At 51.1% G+C, this 18,113-nt stretch overlaps 1 protein-coding gene across 3 annotated transcripts in view; it reads right to left on the reverse strand.

Annotated features, from left to right (window-relative positions):
• Nucleotides 1-677: 677 nt before the first annotated feature.
• The window catches only part of DUS2 (dihydrouridine synthase 2), a 51,272-nt gene continuing 33,836 nt past the window's right edge, over nt 678-18,113 (reverse strand). For 2 of the 3 annotated variants that reach the window (XM_080827951.1, XM_080827952.1), the window contains 10 exons: nt 17,853-17,900; nt 11,481-11,546; nt 11,225-11,295; nt 8,700-8,786; nt 7,213-7,381; nt 4,970-5,091; nt 3,565-3,714; nt 2,728-2,815; nt 1,509-1,582; nt 711-1,268 (listed from right to left, as the gene is read on the reverse strand). In XM_080827951.1, the coding sequence (XP_080684077.1) occupies nt 1,031-1,268; nt 1,509-1,582; nt 2,728-2,815; nt 3,565-3,714; nt 4,970-5,091; nt 7,213-7,381; nt 8,700-8,786; nt 11,225-11,295; nt 11,481-11,546; nt 17,853-17,900 (1,113 nt within the window). In that variant the 3' untranslated portion in view covers nt 711-1,030. Of the gene's footprint in view, nt 1,269-1,508; nt 1,583-2,727; nt 2,816-3,564; nt 3,715-4,969; nt 5,092-7,212; nt 7,382-8,699; nt 8,787-11,224; nt 11,296-11,480; nt 11,547-17,852; nt 17,901-18,113 lie in introns of all 3 variants that reach the window. The other variant, XM_080827950.1, reaches the window with a different exon arrangement.

An 18,113-nucleotide genomic window follows, 5' to 3' on the forward strand; every position in this document is an offset into this window, starting at 1 on the left:
AGAAACATAGCCTTGGCCTGGAGGGGAACGCCCCTCCCCACAGAACTTGGAAAAGGGGAGGAGAAGTAGTGTGTTTACAGTGGAGGAAGCGGGGGTGGTGCAGGGCAGGGACCTTTGGTCAGAACGCCCCTCCCAGTAAGAGGGGGAGGCCCCATGAGATGTGGTAGCCGTTTGTTTGCTTCTCACTGCCAAGAGGAAATTAAAGAGAATCTGCCACTTCCTTCCGGCCCAAGTGGGATAGTGGGGGCTGGTGGCAGGCAGTGGCGTGGGTGGGCAATTGTGAGGGCCCTAAACTGCTGGCATCAGCAACGTGTGTCCTCAGTGTCCCCTGTCTGGAGCAGAGACCTCATCAAGTCTGGGCTCCAGCTAGCTGGGGGTCAAACCCAGGGCCCCCCCACACTCACCTGAGCTGGTCCCTTCCAGGAGCACCAGATGCCCTAATTGTTGCCCAGATTCTATAGCACATCTCATCATGAAAATTCATTGATGGGCAGTACCTCAGGTCTGCCATCAGTAGAATGGGTTTCTTGGGCCTTCCTGGTTCATCCCAAGTCCTGTGTGCATTCAAGATGATACCCCGTCCCCCACTTCCACACAGACCCAGAAGGATATGCTTTAGGGAACTCCAACTCTGCACAGAGAATGGGAGTAAAATAATTACGCCAGGCCCTGTGTCTGTGTGTGAAGATACCCAAGGCTAAAGCAGCCAGCTGCAGGGAAGGGTGGAAGGATCTTTATTGCACTGTACCAATGTCAGGATGAGGAGGTGCCACCTGAAAAGCTCCTGTTTTCAAAGAAAATACTGAGGTCACTGGGAACTCGGCCTTGCTACTCAGTCAGACCCACCAAGGGAGATGTGCACCTTAGGCACCCTTTAGCCTGTGCTCCAGGCTGACAGCCCAGGTCAGGACCTCGTAACTCCTGCCAGGAACAGTCAGAGAATTGTCCGATGGCATCTGGTTTATGGTCTGCACCCACAGACATCTTACGGCCAGGCTCCTGAAGCAGGGGACCAAGATAGGGACAATGCTCAGCAGCCTCCCAGGGGGCTCTCTTCACCACTTCCCAAGGCCACAAAGAGCTTCTTGCACAGCTCCCCAGGCACCGCGTGCTCCTGATTTCTGGAACCCTCAGGATCTTGGTCAATGGCCTCCCGCTTGCGCTTGTGCCAGGAGGGGCTCTCCTCGCCCAGGCGACCCTCAGGGAGGCCCCGGCTCCGCAGACAGACGATGGCCGCAGCCTGCTCCGCCAATTTCTTAGACTTGTCCCTGGGCAGATGAGGCATGGGACAATAAGGCACGTAGGTAGGTAGGCTGGTTGCAGGGCAAGAGGCTGGACAGGCCTGACTCTATAAACCCTTGGCAAAGATTCTAACAAGACCAAGGAAGGGGGTCATCACCCAGGGATGTCCACTGCCCAGGTACACCATCCTCCCCAAACCCTCTTCGGCCAAGACTCGGTTCAGGCCCTTCATCCCAAGCCCCAAGTCCACTGATGAGGAAACTCACCACAAGGTAGACTGGTACTTTTGCTCAGCAACAGTCACGACAGAGCAGAAAAGGCGATCCAGGGGGCGCTGAACCTGGTGCAAAGAGAGGAAAGGAAATAGGGATGGCTGCATGCGGGCAAGAGGAATGAGCCCTGGGGCTCACCTGCTAGGATCATGTGGAAGACAGAAAAAGGGAAATACCTCCCACCTAAGTTAAATGAAGGCTACCCGTATCACATGGTCCTCCCCAGGAGAAGCGCCTGGTGCATCTGCCAAGGAAGAAAGGCAGACACATAAACAGACAATGACACTCCAGTGTGTCAGGAGTTCAGTCACGTACCTAAGCCAAGGGCCATCAGAGCCCTTAGCAGCGCGTGACTCTGGATCCTGCTCCTACTGACATCCGGATGGGCCAGGTCACACAAAATGAGGAGAAATTCACCAGATGGCAAAGGGGTGAGAGGGGACAAGGATGGGGCAGAGAAGGTACACTTGGCAGAGCAACCAGGTGATATGGCTGGACAAAGAGCTGAGTAGATGAGACAGGAAGCAGAAAGGCTTGTGGGGAGCCTTGCGCTCTGTGCTGAGGTGCTAGGGCTTGACCCCAAAGGCACTGAGGAGAGGAGACTTGAGCAGGAAGGCAGAGGGCAGATTTGTTCTGGAAAAATCACTCTGGGAGAGGGGGACACAAGTCCTGGAAGGAGATCAAAGGTAAGAAGGCTAGTCCAAAGACACAGAGCGGCCTAAATAAGGCATGGCCATGGGGACCAAAGGAGGTGAAGCAAGACTATCTTAAAGTTTCCACCATGGGGCCTCAAGTCTGGGGCCCAATTCTGAGCCCTACTGGCTGAGGCCTGGTCCAAACACATGTCTGTCTAACTTAGGTTTGAGCATCCTTCCTAAGTAAGCCAGCTGGTCCTTTCCAGAGAAGTCTCCCTGTTCTAAGCAATACCACCGGCAGAGACTGGCCCAAGCAGCCCCCTTACATAGGTCTCAAGTTCAATTTTATGAAAGTGGTCAGAATTTGACAATAAGCCCACTGTCACAGAGAAGGGACTATCACATCAGCAACAGTCGGGCCGCCAGCAACCACTGCATGTCCATGGAGGGCAAAGCCAGGCTGCAGTCAAGCAGTCTGGAATTTAGGGTACGTGCTATGGGTATGTTGGGAACGATGGCACCGGCTGTGGGAGGCACTGTAGAGCAGGATGCAGGGCAGGCCACAGCCGAGAACTCACCGTGTCATACACAGGCTGCGCCAGCTTCTCCTTCCGACACCATTCCAGCAGGCACATCTTGGGGGTGATCTGGGGTGAGTATGCTCTCCTAGAGCAAGGAGGGGAAGGAGTCAGGCCTTGCCCACAATCACCACCAGGCTGCTGCCTTAGGACTCCTGTACTTATTCCCCTGAGCTCCCATTTCTGTCCTCCCACCAGTGTTGTGGGGTCTGGATTCTACCTAAAGGGAAGATGGGCTTCAGCATGCTTGGGGAACTAGGATACAAAGTGAACTCCCAGCACTCTGAACTCTAGCCTGGAAAACAACTTTCAATAGTCAAAAATGAAAGTCCAGGGGAGCCTGGGTGGCTCAGTTGATTAAGTGTCCTAACTGTTGATCTCAGCTCAGGTCTTGATCTCAGGGTTATGAGTTCAGGAAGCCCGCTGGGCTCCATGCCCAGTGTGGAGCTTACTTAAAAAAAAAAAAAAAGAAGAAGAAGAAGATCCAGTTTGCCTCTCAAGACAAGCTAGAGGGGTTGGGTGGGGGTTGGGAACATAGGTGGCCAAGCAGTGGTCTGGCATCTAGCTCAGTACCCACCCTTATTATGTCCCCTGAGTTGTGGGACAAGGCGAATCAAGGAGAGAAGTTTGGTCACCCCAGGACAATACCCCTGACAGTGCTGCCTGCCCTTTAGGAACCATCTTCCCCAAACTGCCTTCTTTGGGATGCTGAAAAATGAGAACAAGGATTCAAACGAAGAAGACCTGTGGTCCCTGAACTTGGCATTAACCATGTATAGCAATCAGCCAGCTGAAGCCATGGGCCCTAGCCAAGCAGAGGCCAACTTGGAGACCTACCGGTCAAACTTGACAGCCATCTTAATGACACCAGAGGTGTCTTCAGCTGGCTCTGCCGCAGCCTCTGGGGTTCTGGCCAAGAGTTCAGCCCGCCGGGCATTTAGCTCTCGTGTCACCTCCTCGTAGAAGGCACCAAGGCCAAAGGCCTCACTGTGGAAAGACAAGCAGAGCAGAGCAAACCCCTTAATGGACCCAGCATCCAGGAAATTACTGTAAGAGCCCAGGGTCTCACCACTGAGAAATGACCCCCCACCCTCCTGCCCCCTCCCCCATGCACGAAAACACCACTGAGACCTAGCCATCAGGAGGTTCCCCTACCTACCCCTGGGATCAGCCTTGACTGGCAGAGAGTGAGTGTGAGCCTCTGAGGCTGGACACTGGAGGGCAGGCTGGGCTGGGTGGAAAAGGCTGTAAAGGTCACCTCTACCACCTCAGCCCAGCCTCTCTTCTAAAGAAGAAAACACAGGCAAGTGTCCCCAGCCAGCAGTGAGCGAACTGACCTACACTGAACAAGTGCCTGGGCTATACACAGCCCCATCCTCATGTGGGCCCAAGGGAGGAAAAGACAGAGGCCACGACCACTAAGTGGTTCCCCACTTCCTGCCCCAGCCACAAGCAGTTAGGCCTAGCCTAAACTGAGGTACCACCCAGAACTACAGAGTTATACTCTTTCTCTTAAACTCACAAGACACCCGAGTCAAGCTGGTTAAGCTATGTGGGGTGGAGACAGAACCAACACCACAAGCCCAGGTTTGGAAAGAGAGTTCTGACAACTCTTTTCCCTTCTAGCAAGCATCTTGAAGGCTAAAGCATATTCATGAGGAGGGGTGTCTGGGCACAAGTGTGGTTTAGGAAAGTTTCTTTAAGGAGGGAGGAGGAAAGAGCATTCAGGCAGAAGACCCAGCATGAGCACAGATGTGGAGCTGGAAAAACAGACAAGCAGACAGGGAGCCAGAGGAATAGGTACCAGGCCAGGTTGTGAGGATCTACACCAAATGCAGAGGACCAAGGGGTAGCCTCCCAGACTGCAGTTATGGGTTGTGGGCACAGGCTTAGGCCAGGGGCTCAATTTTACAACCCTCACCTCCTGACCATTGGGTCAAGTGTATGACAGATCTTTTACCATGAAAGCCCCTTCCTCCAGAATTCCCAAGCCCAGCCCCCATATTCCTGCATCCTACCAGCATTCTACTTCCCCAAATCCTGCTGTGAGGTCAGTCCAGGGATGGAAAGTTCCAAAGCTTCGTTAAGTTTCCTCTTCTGTGAGGTGAAACTGTACCACAACCCCACTCCTATACATCCACCTCCAGAAGCTGCATCCTTGGTCCCCCACAGTCAGTTTAGGGCTCATAGTCAAGCCTGGCAACGTCTGCAAGGAATGACGGACAGCCATTGCCCCTCTCACCAAATTTCCTGGGAAGACTGGGCAGCATGGAGCAACCTTCCCTGGGGCGACTCCAACTGTTCTCGTAGCATCTGGCACAAGCAGTACTTGGTGTTGGTGTAGTGGTTCTCATACTGTATGGCCTGAGGGAAGAAGCAGCATGAGCCCACTTGCTGCTCAGGCAGGCTCTGAGGCCTGAGCTATGCCCTGGTGGCAGAGAAACGGGCTCCAAGGGGACAGCAGAGGTCTGCCTGCAGCTGGGGTACTGTGAGCCCATAAGGAAAACCACCTCCATCCTAGCCATCTACTCCTCCAGCAGCAGTACAAAGCTCAAGAGTCATAGCTGAGATCCAGGGTTAGGAGCACGCTCAACCAGACAGGCCAAAGGACGTCTAGATGTGTAGGGAGCACTTCCTGCTTCAGCCACCACAGGCTACCACGGACGACTTGCTGCTCTTCCAGGGCAGGGACAGGGAGCAAGTCAGGAGCCACACCAGGATCGGGGCAAGATTCTTCTGTTTCTATACACAGTGGATGCCTTCCTTGCCCACATCTTAAAGAACCTGTCTCCAACATCCCACCTGCATGGGAAAGCACAGCACCATCTACCAATCATGTTCCCATGTGACTTGTCCCGTCATTGAGTTTCACTGGTCTCACAAGCGTGAGGTGCAGCTGTTACCACTACTCCTGACAAATGCAGGCTCAGGGAGGCAAGCTGACTGCACAGAGAAGCACACTAGAAGCCTGCCTGGCTGGGGCAGATAGAAAAGCACTGGGTGAGAGATGCCCTGGCCCTCTAGAACACCCTCCCAGCCCTCACCCTCTATACCCTTCTAATACCTCCACCCAGGCCTATGTCTTCAGCACCTGGGAAGGCGGCATGACACGCAAGGGACAAAGCAGAGATCTGGTGGCAAGCCCCAGCTAGTGGCAAGGCCTTGATTCAGCTTGTCAGGGACAGAAGGCACCTGGCTGGACCAGAAGCAGCCCTGCCTTTGCTTGCAAGCCACTCCTTTCCTCCAGGACAACAGCTCTTGAGGAGCTGCCAAAGGACACACTGAGTAGGAATGATAACATCACCTTTCACAGGGAGCAGTGCTGAGCATATCTTCCCTGCTACAGACGTGCCAGCCAGCTGCAAGAGCCAGACAGGTGGCCTGGGCTAAGGCAACCCCTCCCCCCTTGTCTCTGGCTGGCCCAGAGTACGGGAGAGCCCAGTAGTCACCAACCTGCCCAACAGGACACCTGAAACCCAGGGAATGAGGGCTGTAGCATCAAGCAGGGGAGGCTCTAGAACGGAAACTGCCTATCTCTGGACAGAAGCCTCAGGGCCTCCTACCATCGCCAACTTGCACAGTCCTGGGGATACCCATAGGCCATGGTGGCCACAGCAGCCATAGGCATGGCCATGGCCTGAAGAGGGTATGGGCGGTCTGAGGATCTGAGAAGCTCTTGACCCTCCCAGAAAGGTGTGAGCCCCAGTATTAAAGAGGATGAGGGCTGGACTCTCTGCTCAGGCCCAACATACCGAAGAATTAGAAGTCCACTGACTATCTCTGCCTGCAGACATGTTCAGAGTCTCACAGAATTCTAGGATTGTGCCAAAGGGACAGGGCAGGTGAACTGGTCAAAAAGTTCCTTCGGAGATAAATGCCTCTGCCACTACCATCAAGATCTCAGTAAGAGGAAAAGGTTAGTCCCTAAGGAGAGGGTTAAAGTTAGGCTAGTCCCTAAGTCAGAGGGTAAAGGGTTCTGGGAATTACCAAAAAAAAAAAAGTGTTTTAGAAGTGATTCTGACTTATGACCAAAGAGAAATCTCTACAAAGATAATCTGTCCTCAACAACACCTACCATGGCACCTCCAAGCTGTGGCTGCTCAGGCGCCAACCCTCTGGCACGGGTGTCTTCAGTGATACAGACACCACTGTCACTGTGCGTGCATGCATGTGGGAGGGGGGGTATATGAGAGAGAAAGGGAAAGACATCACATGTTTAGACCCTGGCAGCACCCAGACTCCAGGGGTCCTTACTATGACCCCCACGCCTGGAAGCTTTAAAAGGAAGTGATGGTAGGGGCAGGCCTCCCCAGCACGCTGTCTTTACACTGCAGTCAGGGAGACCCAATGCCACATTACAAAAGCTAAAAAGAAAAGGAGAGGCACAAAAAGGCTGCAGGTGACGGGGGGCTCACCCAAGGCACTTTTTGCAGGGATGTGGCAGACAGTGAGAAATGTTTCTTTTGAAAAAACGCATAGACGTACATATCGGATGTACTTCTGCATGACCTCCTCCAGGGGTCGCAGACCCTCCTTGAGAAAGATGGACGGGTTCCACATGGCAGCTCGGGCCACCATCACCGAAGAGGCTGCCGTGGCTTGTCGAAAGTCCTCTATGTCCAAATACTTTTGGATGTGGTCGTGAGATCCTCCACTGAAAAGCAACAGGAGAGTGAGGGCTGTCCCCATCCTTATACCAGCATTTTCAGAAAAAGGCCATTCTCAGAGCTGCTGAGATTTACTGTTTGGATTTGGCCAAATCCTTCAGCTATGAGCACTTCGGGAGACCAGAGGTCATAATACACACCCCACTTTGGGGTCAGGAACTCCACGTCAAATAATGCAGTGAAACAGCCTGAACCAGGTCTCGCACGTAACAGGTCTCCCAAAGATTTTACCTTCCTTCCTCCTCATCCTAAAGCCATCCCAAATCTGAAGACTCGGGGCTGTCAGTAGATGCTGGGATCACACGAAAACCCCCAGTCTGGGGCACCTATGTATCTACTAATGGCTGGGTCAAAAACCACAGTGGTGATTATGAGAGGAAGGAAGGAGGCCCAGTTTGGTTGCAATTTCCCTTCCTGCCACCCTGAGGCCCCAAGGGCCCCCTTGGAAACCGCGTTTGCATCCGTTCCACTAGAAGTCAAGTGACAGCCTCAATCCAGAGACAGCGTTTTACGTACCGTGGGGAAGACCCTTGGGTGGCAGCAGCAGCAGCAGGATCCGGGCTCTCAAGTAGCCCTACCCTCTCCAAGCCACTCCTACAAGTCCTTGGCCTAGCGACAACCAGGCCTGGCTAAGACCCCAACCTTATCTCCCTCCCTCCTTCCCACCAGTCAGGTGTGCCTTTTGTCAGGGCTTTGGGGCTTTGGAACTTCTCTGTGCCCATCCTGTCCTCAGGCTCTGTGCCCTCCTAAGGTGCAAGGCTCCACTGGATCCCAACTGGCCCACAGAGCCAGCTCCCCAGTGACAACTGGACACTGTCTTACTATTAAGCCTCCAGGCTGGTCATTCGTGCCTCACAAATGTCTCCGCTCCTGGTCCTGTAGCTGCCCAGAATGCTTTGAACTGTGACCTGCCTTTTGCCCCCTAACCATACCTCTGTACACTCTGGCTTGGGACTACTCACCCTACACCCTGCATACCTAACTCTGGGTGTGACATCACTTTGCCCGGGGCCTGCTGCGGGGGCCGCCTTCTCACTCTCCCGGTCCCCTGAACACTCCCTTATCTCAACCCCTCTATCAGAACGCCCTGCCTGCTGCACATCTACATCAGCCACTCACCAGAGGCCAGGGGACATGATACAGACTTTTCAACCTCATGCCCAGCCTCATTTTTTGCCCCACCTTTTTTCCTTTTCCCTTAGATCATTTTTTAATACTACCTCTGTCCACTTTTTGTATGTCAGCTCAAATCCCCCAGAGTGAGGTGGAGCATAAAACACTAAATGATGAAGAAGAGAGGCTTACTTGGCTATGACAGGAATGGAGAGGGCTTCAGCAATGGCTTTGATGGCTTCACAGCTGACAGGGTGCTGAGGTCGTTCCTCCCGCTTCCTTGGAAATAAAGAAAAAAGATGGGGCCGAGGGCTGAGGCCGTGTCATGGTTCAAACAGTTTACCTTAGTCAAACCCTACTGTCCTCCCTGCTGAACCTCAGGAAGGACACGTGGCCATAAAGAACAGGGTTCTGGACTGCAGAGGACGTCTCTCCATGACCTCTGTTGTAAGGGGCAGGAGCAGCATTAGCCCCTGCTGGGAAGGCAAGTCCAGCCTTACAGGCCGGCAGGTGAGGCATGGCTGCAGAGGTGGCCTGGCTCCCAAGGTCACACCGCCTTTCCCTGGCTTCTCCTCACCTCTGCCAGAGATGAGGAACAGTGCTATAAGAATGCTGCCTCTACTGTCCCGGCCCTGCCCTCCCTAGGAGACTGGGAACAGCTGCTGCCCTCAGACTGGCCACTCCCACACAGCTGTCTATGTTGAGGCCAAGTTGGGCAGCTGATCCTGGGGAAAGGTACCTGGCACAGGGTAGACCCAGCAACCAGGACAAGCCACAGATCATGGCTGTCACAACGAGCCCCAGCAAGGAAGGACCACAGCCTGGGGTCCCTCTTTCCAAGGTTAACTGCAAGAAGTTCTTGTGTATGAGTCCGTCTTAGGGATACTGAAGTGAGCTCTGATCTAAGTTGTGCTCAGGAACAAGCAAAAGAGATGGGTGACCAGACAGCTCTTGCTCAGGTCTTGCCTGGGCCCATCCCTTTTGGTATACTCCTCAATAGAAGGGTCAGGGGCCACAGGACCTCAGAAGGCCTGTCAACCCCTCTTCCACCTCCACCTCCCCACAACCCCAGCAGCCAGTCTAGTCCATCCTCAACAGCTTTGATGGCCTGAAGGCCCTTCTTGAAACGCACCCAGATCTGTCTTCCTGGTGTTTCCAACTACTGGCAAAAAGGAATAGCTATATTTATTCAGAGAATACCATACGCCAGGCACCGTGCCAAGGCTATATATTCACGATCTCATAAAAGCCTCAAGACAACCCTATAAAGCAGAAATTATTTTAATTTCCAAATGAGGAATGTGGTACTCAGAGAGGTTAAGTGATTGGTACAAGGATACACAGCCAACAAGCAGCAGAGCCAGAAGCCCAAACCAGGCAGCCTGAGCCTAGAGCCTGCTGTGGCAGGTAGGGGCATGGGTGTACATATGTATGGCCTTTCACCGCCCCCTACTGGCTTCAACCCACACAGCTCTGCTTTTCTCTTTTCCCTGTTGGGAGTTATGGGTTCACTTGCCTGAAATGCTGGAATAGAAACAACCAGCAAGCAGTGGGCTGTTCCAACAAGATCCCTGAACCCAAAAGGAGTAACACTCAGAGAAGGCGGGTCACTCTGGTCAAAGTCTGTTCACCTGGGATGTACAAAAGCACATCGTAGACACAGGGAGCAAAACGGCTTGGGAAACCAAAAGCAGCTGTCAGCAACACGTCAGCTCCCAGAAGACAGCACATTAGCTATAGATACAAGGGCTGTTTCAAGTAGTCATTGTGACAGCTGGCAGTCCAACAAGGGCAGACAAAAGAGACAGTGCCTTTAAAAGAACAGCCATCTGCCTGGGATCATTCAAGGGAGAAGCCATGGCCCAACGTAGTGGAAAGAAAATGAGATTCAGAGTCAGAGTTCTAATTCCACCACTTCCGGGCTGCATGGTACAATTCTGAACCTATCACTCAATCTCTACCATTTACACATCCTGAGGGTATGGGCGTTTCTTCTTCCCCTTGAGTCTCTAAACTCAGTCTTCCTCTTCTTCTGTCCTTAACTCAGTGCAGTGTCTACCACCAGTAGGTGTTCAGTGAATGAAACAAAGAAGAATGCCAGCCTATAAAGGGTTTGACTGCCCTCAGGACTTATAGGATGTCAAAGAGCTAGGCAGAGGTAGGCTGCATGTGTAGAAGAAAAGTTCACTGTCCCCTGGGGTCTGGAGAAGCATTGTTTTTTTTTTTTTTTTTTTTTTTTTTAAAGATTTTATTTATTTATTTGACAGACAGAGATCACAAATAGGCAGAGAGACAGGCAGAGAGAGAGGAAGGGAAGCAGGCTCCCGGCCGAGCAGAGAGCCCGATGCGGGGCTCGATCCCAGGACCCTGAGATCATGACCTGAGCCGAAGGCAGAGGCTTTAACCCGCTGAGCCACCCAGGCGCCCCTGGAGAAGCATTGTTAAGATGGCTGAGGACCAGGGTGCCTAGGTGGCTCAGTCCATTAAATGTCTACCTTCAGGTCGTGATCCCAGGGCCCTGGGACAGAGCCCTGAGTTGGGCTCCCTGCTCAGCTGGAAGTCTTGCTTCTCCCTCTCCCACTCCCTCTGCCCTCCACCCCCACTCATGCTCTCTCCTGCTATCTCTCTGTGTCTCTCAAATAAATAATCTTTAAAAAAAAAAAAAAAAGACGGCTGAGAACCCCTCCAAGTCAGTCAGTAGATATACAACCACTCACCTTCCGTGAACTGTGACAGCAGCGATGCCAGTCCTCTCTATCCGCTTCACAAGGCTCAAGGTATCTTCCAGCTGAGGAAGAGGACAGCCCAGGGTGGTTACTGAAGCTACAGAGGGAACAGCTAGCTGCCAGCTCCCAAAGTGGGTTCACCACCCCCTCCTCCAAACCTAATTCAACACCTCGAGAATCATTCACCACCCCCCAAATCAACACACCCAGAGAAAATGGACCTTGAAATGTAAAACACCATCCTTACCGATGGCAGGATGCGAATCTTGCAGGTCACAGGTCTGCGTGTCCCTTTGACAAGAGTGCTGAGGATCTGCAGAGAGGAAAACACAAAAACTATTCTGGAAAAACAACCACAATGCTCATACTAATTAACTGTGCTACAGACCTGTGCATCACCATGGCATGGACAAGTCTATGCACATGTATGTGTCCTTCCTTTCCTACACTAGCACCCCCGCACCAGAAGCCCCTTGCCTGGTACACCATGGTGTGCATATGTTTGGTAAGTGGATGAATGAGTGGATCTTCATGCATGCCTGCGTAGAACACAGTAATCCTTCGCCAGGTAAACATCAGAATCTTCTGGACAGCCTAAGAAATACAGAACCTTAGATTCCACCCTATACTTCCTAAATGGGTCCCTAAGCGGGCCGGGCTTAGGAATATGTGTTTTCAAAGATTTATTTATTTATTTATTTGTCAGAGAGAGAGAGAGAGAGAGAGAGGAGCGAGAGTGAGCACAAGCAGACAGAGTGGCAGGCAGAGGGAGAAGCAGGCTCCCCGCCGAGCAAGGAGCCCAATGTGGGACTCGATCCCAGGACGCTGGGATCATGACCTGAGCCGAAGGCAGCTGCTTAACCAACTGAGCCACCCAGGCGTCCCTTAGGAATATGTGTTTTCAAAAGGCTCTATATCATTTAGTCATAAGAAATGAAGAAATCCTACCATTTGCAAAAAACACAGATGGACCTTTAAGTGTTATGCTAATAAAATAAGCCAGAGAGTTGGGGCACCTGGGTGGCTCAGTGGGTTAAAGCCTCCGCCTTCGGCTCGGGTCATGATCCCAGGGTCCTGGGATCGAGCCCCGCATCGGGCTCTCTGCTCAGCAGGGAGCCTGCTTCCTCCTCCCTCTCTTTCTGCCTGCCTCTCTGCCTACTTGTGATCTCTGTCTGTCAAATAAATAAATAAAATCTTTAAAAAAAAAAAAAAGAGAGTAGATCTTGGGGCACTTCAGTGGTTCAGATGCTTAAGCGTCTGCCTTCAGCTCAGCTCATGATCTCAGGGTCCTGGGATCGAGCTCCACATTAGGCTCCTGGCTCAGCGAGGTGTCTGCTTCTCCCTCTCCCCCTGCTTCTCTCCCCTGCTCATTCTCTTTCTCTGTGTCTCAAATGAATAAACAAACAAACAAAAAATCTTAAAAAAAAAAAGTGCAGATCGTAAGAGTTCTCATCACATTTAGTTTTGTTTTTATCCTTAAAGTACAGTTGACCCACAATGTGACATTAGTTTCAGAAGAGTTTTTTAAATTTTCATTTTATTGTATCCATATGAGATGAGGGATACAGAATACAGGTAAGCCTACTGTGGTAACCATTTCACAATATATGTAAATCAAATCATCATGCTTGTATGCCTTGAACTTAAGAGAGTGATGTACATCAATTTCTCAGTAAAGCCACAAAATCTTTTCAATTTTTAAAAAAGGTTCAGTCTGGGGCGCCTGGGTGGCTCAGTCGGTTAAGTGTCTGCCTTTGGCTCAGGTCATGATCCCGGGGTCCCAGGACTGAGTCCAGCATCGGGCTCCCTGATCAGCAGGGAGTCTGCTTCTCCCTCTCCCTCTACCCCTCCCCACTGCATGTGTGTGCTCTCATATAAATAAAATCTTTTTAAAAAAAATTTTTTTAAAGGTTCAGCTTAAACCCTCCCTCCTCAACATGATTCTGAGGCCTCATTCTGATTGAAAAGACATGGCTGAAAGCTTCTTTCCTGCTTGAAAGCAATGTTCTCCATGTGCTGTTCCAAGATCTGGCGAATGAGGGAGCCAGGAAGGTTGTACAGGTCCTGCCTGAGCCCTGTCTTCATGAGCTTCTCTCTATTTCTCTCTCTCTCTCTTTTTTTTCCCCTCATATGCCTCTCTCTAGGTGAGCTGGATACACAGAAGTGAAATCGGCAAAGGAAAAGACAACATATTCAACACATTAAAAAGTATTAATTTGCACAGTAATTGCAAAGGACTTCAAAGAAAGATCAAGAAGTCACACAGGAAAGAGTCAGATCACATATGAATCCGAGATCGAGAGACATGCAGATGACAATGAACGTCTGCCGCACTGGCTATATTCTTCCCTTGCTAAAAATTTCAGGCTCAGGGCACATGGCTGGCTCAGTTGTAGAGCATCCAAATCTTGATCTTGAGGTCACGAGTTCAAGCCCCACATTGGGTATATAGAGATTACTTTAGAATAATAATGTTTAAAATTTAAAAAAAAAATCAGGCTAGGCAAGTTGGAGGGAAGGTGACCAAGAGCCTTCTTTCTTTCTCTTTTTTTTTTTTTTAAAGATTTTATTTATTTATTTGACACAGAGAGAGAGAGATCACAAGCAGGCAGAGAGGCAGGCAGAGAGAGGGAGGGAAGCAGGCTCCCCACCAAGCAGAGAGCCCGATGTGGGGCTCGATCCCAGGACCCCAGGATCATGACCTGAGCCGAAGGCAGAGGCCCAACCCACTGAGCCACCCAAGCACCTCAAGAGCCTTCTTTCAAGAACTGGATTGCCAGCAGAGCACAGGGGACACCCAGACCGCTGCTGTCAGTCTTGGTTCTCGACAAGTGGGGGCAGCAGAGAGCCAGACTGCAAGAACCAGTCAAGGAGGGCTTTCTCTCCAGCCCAAGCAGAGACAGACCTCTCCAGAAGACAGTAGACCAACAGGCTGGGCTGACAAGGCAGGTAGACAGATCATGGACAAGGGAGGGCCTATTGGCCTAATAAGCACAAATGCCAGGGACTGGCAGGAAGGAAAATCCCCAGATGCCACCCTAGGAGGTGGACTGGGCCTGTGGTCCTCTGGCAGGCCTGAAGGGGGCAACCATCCTTTGGCGGGGTGGGGGTGGGGTGCGGTGGGCGACTGCCAGACCCACTGATAAATTTTTACACGATAAAAATTCTCCCTCTAGTCCTGTCCTTCAGGCTGACAGTACCATCTCTGGAAGTTTCCTTTGCTAGTGCTGACTTAGAATCCGCTGATGTTTGGTGACTAAAACAACATCAACTGGTTTGATCCAGTTCTGTTCTACAGAACTTCCTTTGCCGTATTTCATCCAAGTAGCTCTAAGCACTTTCTTTTTCTTGTGCGTGTTCAGAATCAGGAAGGAAATTAGTAATCAAAATCCCCAGCCACCTGCAAAGGGTCACATTAAGGGGACCGGGTGAATAGAGACTGCTTCTGGCCAGGCTCTAGCATGAAACCCTGCTGGACTCAACTCTCTCAGATCAAAGTCGGACCACCTGTCTTGTGGTGTGAAAGTCTGTGGGGGAGAAGGACCTGAGGTAAGCTCATAACACAGATAACACTGCACATATACCCACAGGCAGGCTTGTCTCACTAGATCTCCTAGCTGACTCGGGAAAAGCAGACTCTTAGCTCTCCTGGTTGTTGCAGAATGGGTAGAAGGGAAGATGGGAGAGCACAGGCTTGGGAATCACCGGGAACTGAGTTCAAGTCCTGCCCCTGCCAACTGTTAGTCATAGCCCCAGTGTACCATGCACAGGGGAATGCCCTGGGCAGCCAGGGGGGCCCAGGAAATCTTGGGCAAGGGATATTACTAACCTAGAGTCTAAAAATGAGGTTCTTAATCTAGGGAGGGTACATCAGAGTTACCTAGCAAGCCTTTTCAAAAGACTAATACTCCTTCCCAACCACTATCCACCCCAAGGGTATTATAGAATTTCAACAGATAGAATCCTTATTATTATTATTATTGTAATAAGATATATATAATATAAAATTTTCCATTTCTAAGTGTATAACTCAGTAGCATTAATAACATTTGCAATGTTATACAACCATCACCAGCACCTATTTCTAAAATTTTTCATCACCCCAAACAAGTATCTTTATTTTGAAAAAATTCTGCAGGCAGTCCTGAAATGCTCCCACAGACAGAACCATAGACCTAAAACACCAGCCTGGAAAAACTCACAAAGTTCTCAGCCAGGTCACCCAGTCTGCCAGCCAAGTTTGAACATGTATCTAATCCAGTTCACGACTCTTGGGTCCCATCTGGCTTTGTCGTGGAAGCCTGCAACCTCCATGAGGCAAACCCCATTCACGAGTCCAACCAGGCCCACCCAGCCACTCCACCAAATGGAAAAGGAATGGAATGAACTGAGCAGTGCAACTCTGCTGCCTCATGTACAAAATGTGCCTTATCCAAAGAGGGGCCGTGGAGAAGACTGAGCCAACAGTATGGGAGGGAGAAGCCAGGAGGCTGGAGGACAGGGTTAACAAAAATGTCTGTGGGCACATGTTGTGAAGCCAAACCATCTCACACTGGGGCCCTCTCCCCAAGTGTGGTGATGAATTTAACATCCACAGTTGTCCAAATCCACTCCATCCCACACAGAGGTGTCTGACTGGAGGTTCCTAAGCCCAAACATCTACTGATGAGACACTTATAAATGACACCCAGGCACCCTAAAACTGAGATACCATCAAGAGGGGACAACTGATAACCGGGGTAGGGGCCACAAAACCATGGCTCCAGCCTTAGCTCCGCCTGCTACTTATTTGCTACATAATCTTGAGCAAATTGCTTTTATCTCTCTGTGTTTTAGTTTTATTATTCTTGATCAAACAGACATTAACAAATGTCTCCCCGTCTACGTTAAGGGGTTGGAGGAACAAACTGAATATACATAGATATATGTATTTGTACCTATCTGCACATGGGAAAATGGAAAGGCAGCAAGGCCGTCAACACACTGGTCTTCCCAGATCCGAAAGACAGCAGGGCTGGAGGAGTACACGCGGTCGAGCTGCTGACACGGCAGCCGGCACAGATACCGGCAGCTTCTACTTAGTGGCACGTTAGTCCGCTGCTCTAGCCTGTGGGAGCCACTAGGAGGCTTAAAGCCCAGAGAGGGCGGTGGGAATGGAGAATGAAAACAAAGGAGCTAAGAGGAGCAGCAAAAGAAAGCTGATGGACTGAGAAAGAAGTAAAAGGTATGTATGGTGTAGCAGAAAATGTCACACAGGCCCTGGCAGCTCCCAACACGGGTGGCAAAGGCCAACCTGTCCGCAGGGCCTCATAAACCTGGCCTTTGGAATTGCCAAGGGAAGGGGACCAGAGGTGACCAAGTACAGCTTGCCTCACACGACACTGGCCTGACGGCTCTCAAAGGCTGCTGGCAGACTCTACCAGGAGGGAGGAGACCCACTGCTGCTCTCAGCAAGCCCCCGGGGAGAGGCCATCCCCACCCACAATGCCACTGAGTCTGTCCACAGTCCACAGGTAGCCTGGCATATGCTCTCATGATCTTCTCAGAAGGGACACAGGCCACATGGAGGAGGTTCTAAATACTCCTCAAGGCCCCGGCTCTCAGTCCACATGTTCCTAAGCCCTGGACTTTTGAGGAACTCCAAGGCTGCTGTATGCTCATTCTGGAGTTCCCAAAGCTGGCTGTACGTCACGGTGACTGGGAAGCCTTTCGAAAATTTCCCAGACTCCGGGGGCACCTGGCTGACTCAGTCAGTAGAGCATGCAACTCTGAATCTCAGGGTCATGAGTTCAAGCCTCGCAGTGGGCACAGAGCTTACTTTAAAAAAAAGGTGGGGGTGGTGCCGGGGTGGTGCCTGGGTGGTGCAGTTAGTTAAGCAACCAACTCTTGGGTTCAGTTCAGGTCATGATCTCGGGGGTTGTGAGATCAAGCCCTGTATTACTCCGCACTCAGCAGAGAGTGTCTGCTTCAGATTCTCTCTTTCTCCCTCTGCCCCTCCCGCCCATGAGCTCTCTCTCTCTCAAATAAATCTTTTTTTTTTTTAAAGATTTTATTTATTTATTTATTTGACAGACAGAGATCACAAAAAGGCAGAGAGGCAGGCAGAGAGAGAGAGAGAGAGAGGGAAGCAGGCCCCCTGCTGAGAAGAGAGCCCGATGTGGGGCTCGATCCCAGGACCCTGGGATCACGACCTGAGCCGAAGGCAGAGGCTTTAACCCACTAAGCCACCCAGGTGCCCCAATAAATCTTTTTAAAAAGTTTTTTTCTTTTTATTTGACACAGAGTGAGTGAGGGAGAGAGAGCACAAGCAGGGAGGGGGAGAGGGAGAAGCAGACTCTCCACTGAACAAGGAGCCTGATGTGGGGCTTGATCATTGGACCCTGGGATCAGGACCTGAGCCAGAGGCAGATGCTTAAACGACTGAGCCACCCAGGTACCTCTCAAATAAATACATCTTAAAAAATTTTTTTTCAAACAAAAAAAAATTTTTTCCAGGTGGATTAACTGATTCACTAAATCTTGGGTGGGGGCGGCAGCAGTGAGGGTGGGTATGTGTTCCAGACGACTCTAGTTCCCAGGCATGTTTAAGGACCTCCACTTTCACTTCTGCAGGACTTACCTTCTCAATCTTGTCAGGGTCTGATAGCAGAGCAGCTCCCATTCCTCCCTAAGGAAAAGCACACAGAGGATCTTCTTATAGCTGGAGGAGGGTGCTCCCTTCCCCGTGGTACGGCAACATGGTGTGGCAAGCGGGCACCACCCCGGCACTCACAGCCAAGTTTCACTGGCAATCAGCACTTCTAGTCAAGCAGGAGGAAGCAGCATCCAGGCCCATAATGTCAGAGATCAGAGTTGGATGAATTCTAAAAGTCATCACTCT

This window comes from Martes martes (genome assembly GCF_963455335.1).
Source record: "Martes martes genome assembly, chromosome: 17".
NCBI lineage: Eukaryota > Metazoa > Chordata > Mammalia > Carnivora > Mustelidae > Martes > Martes martes.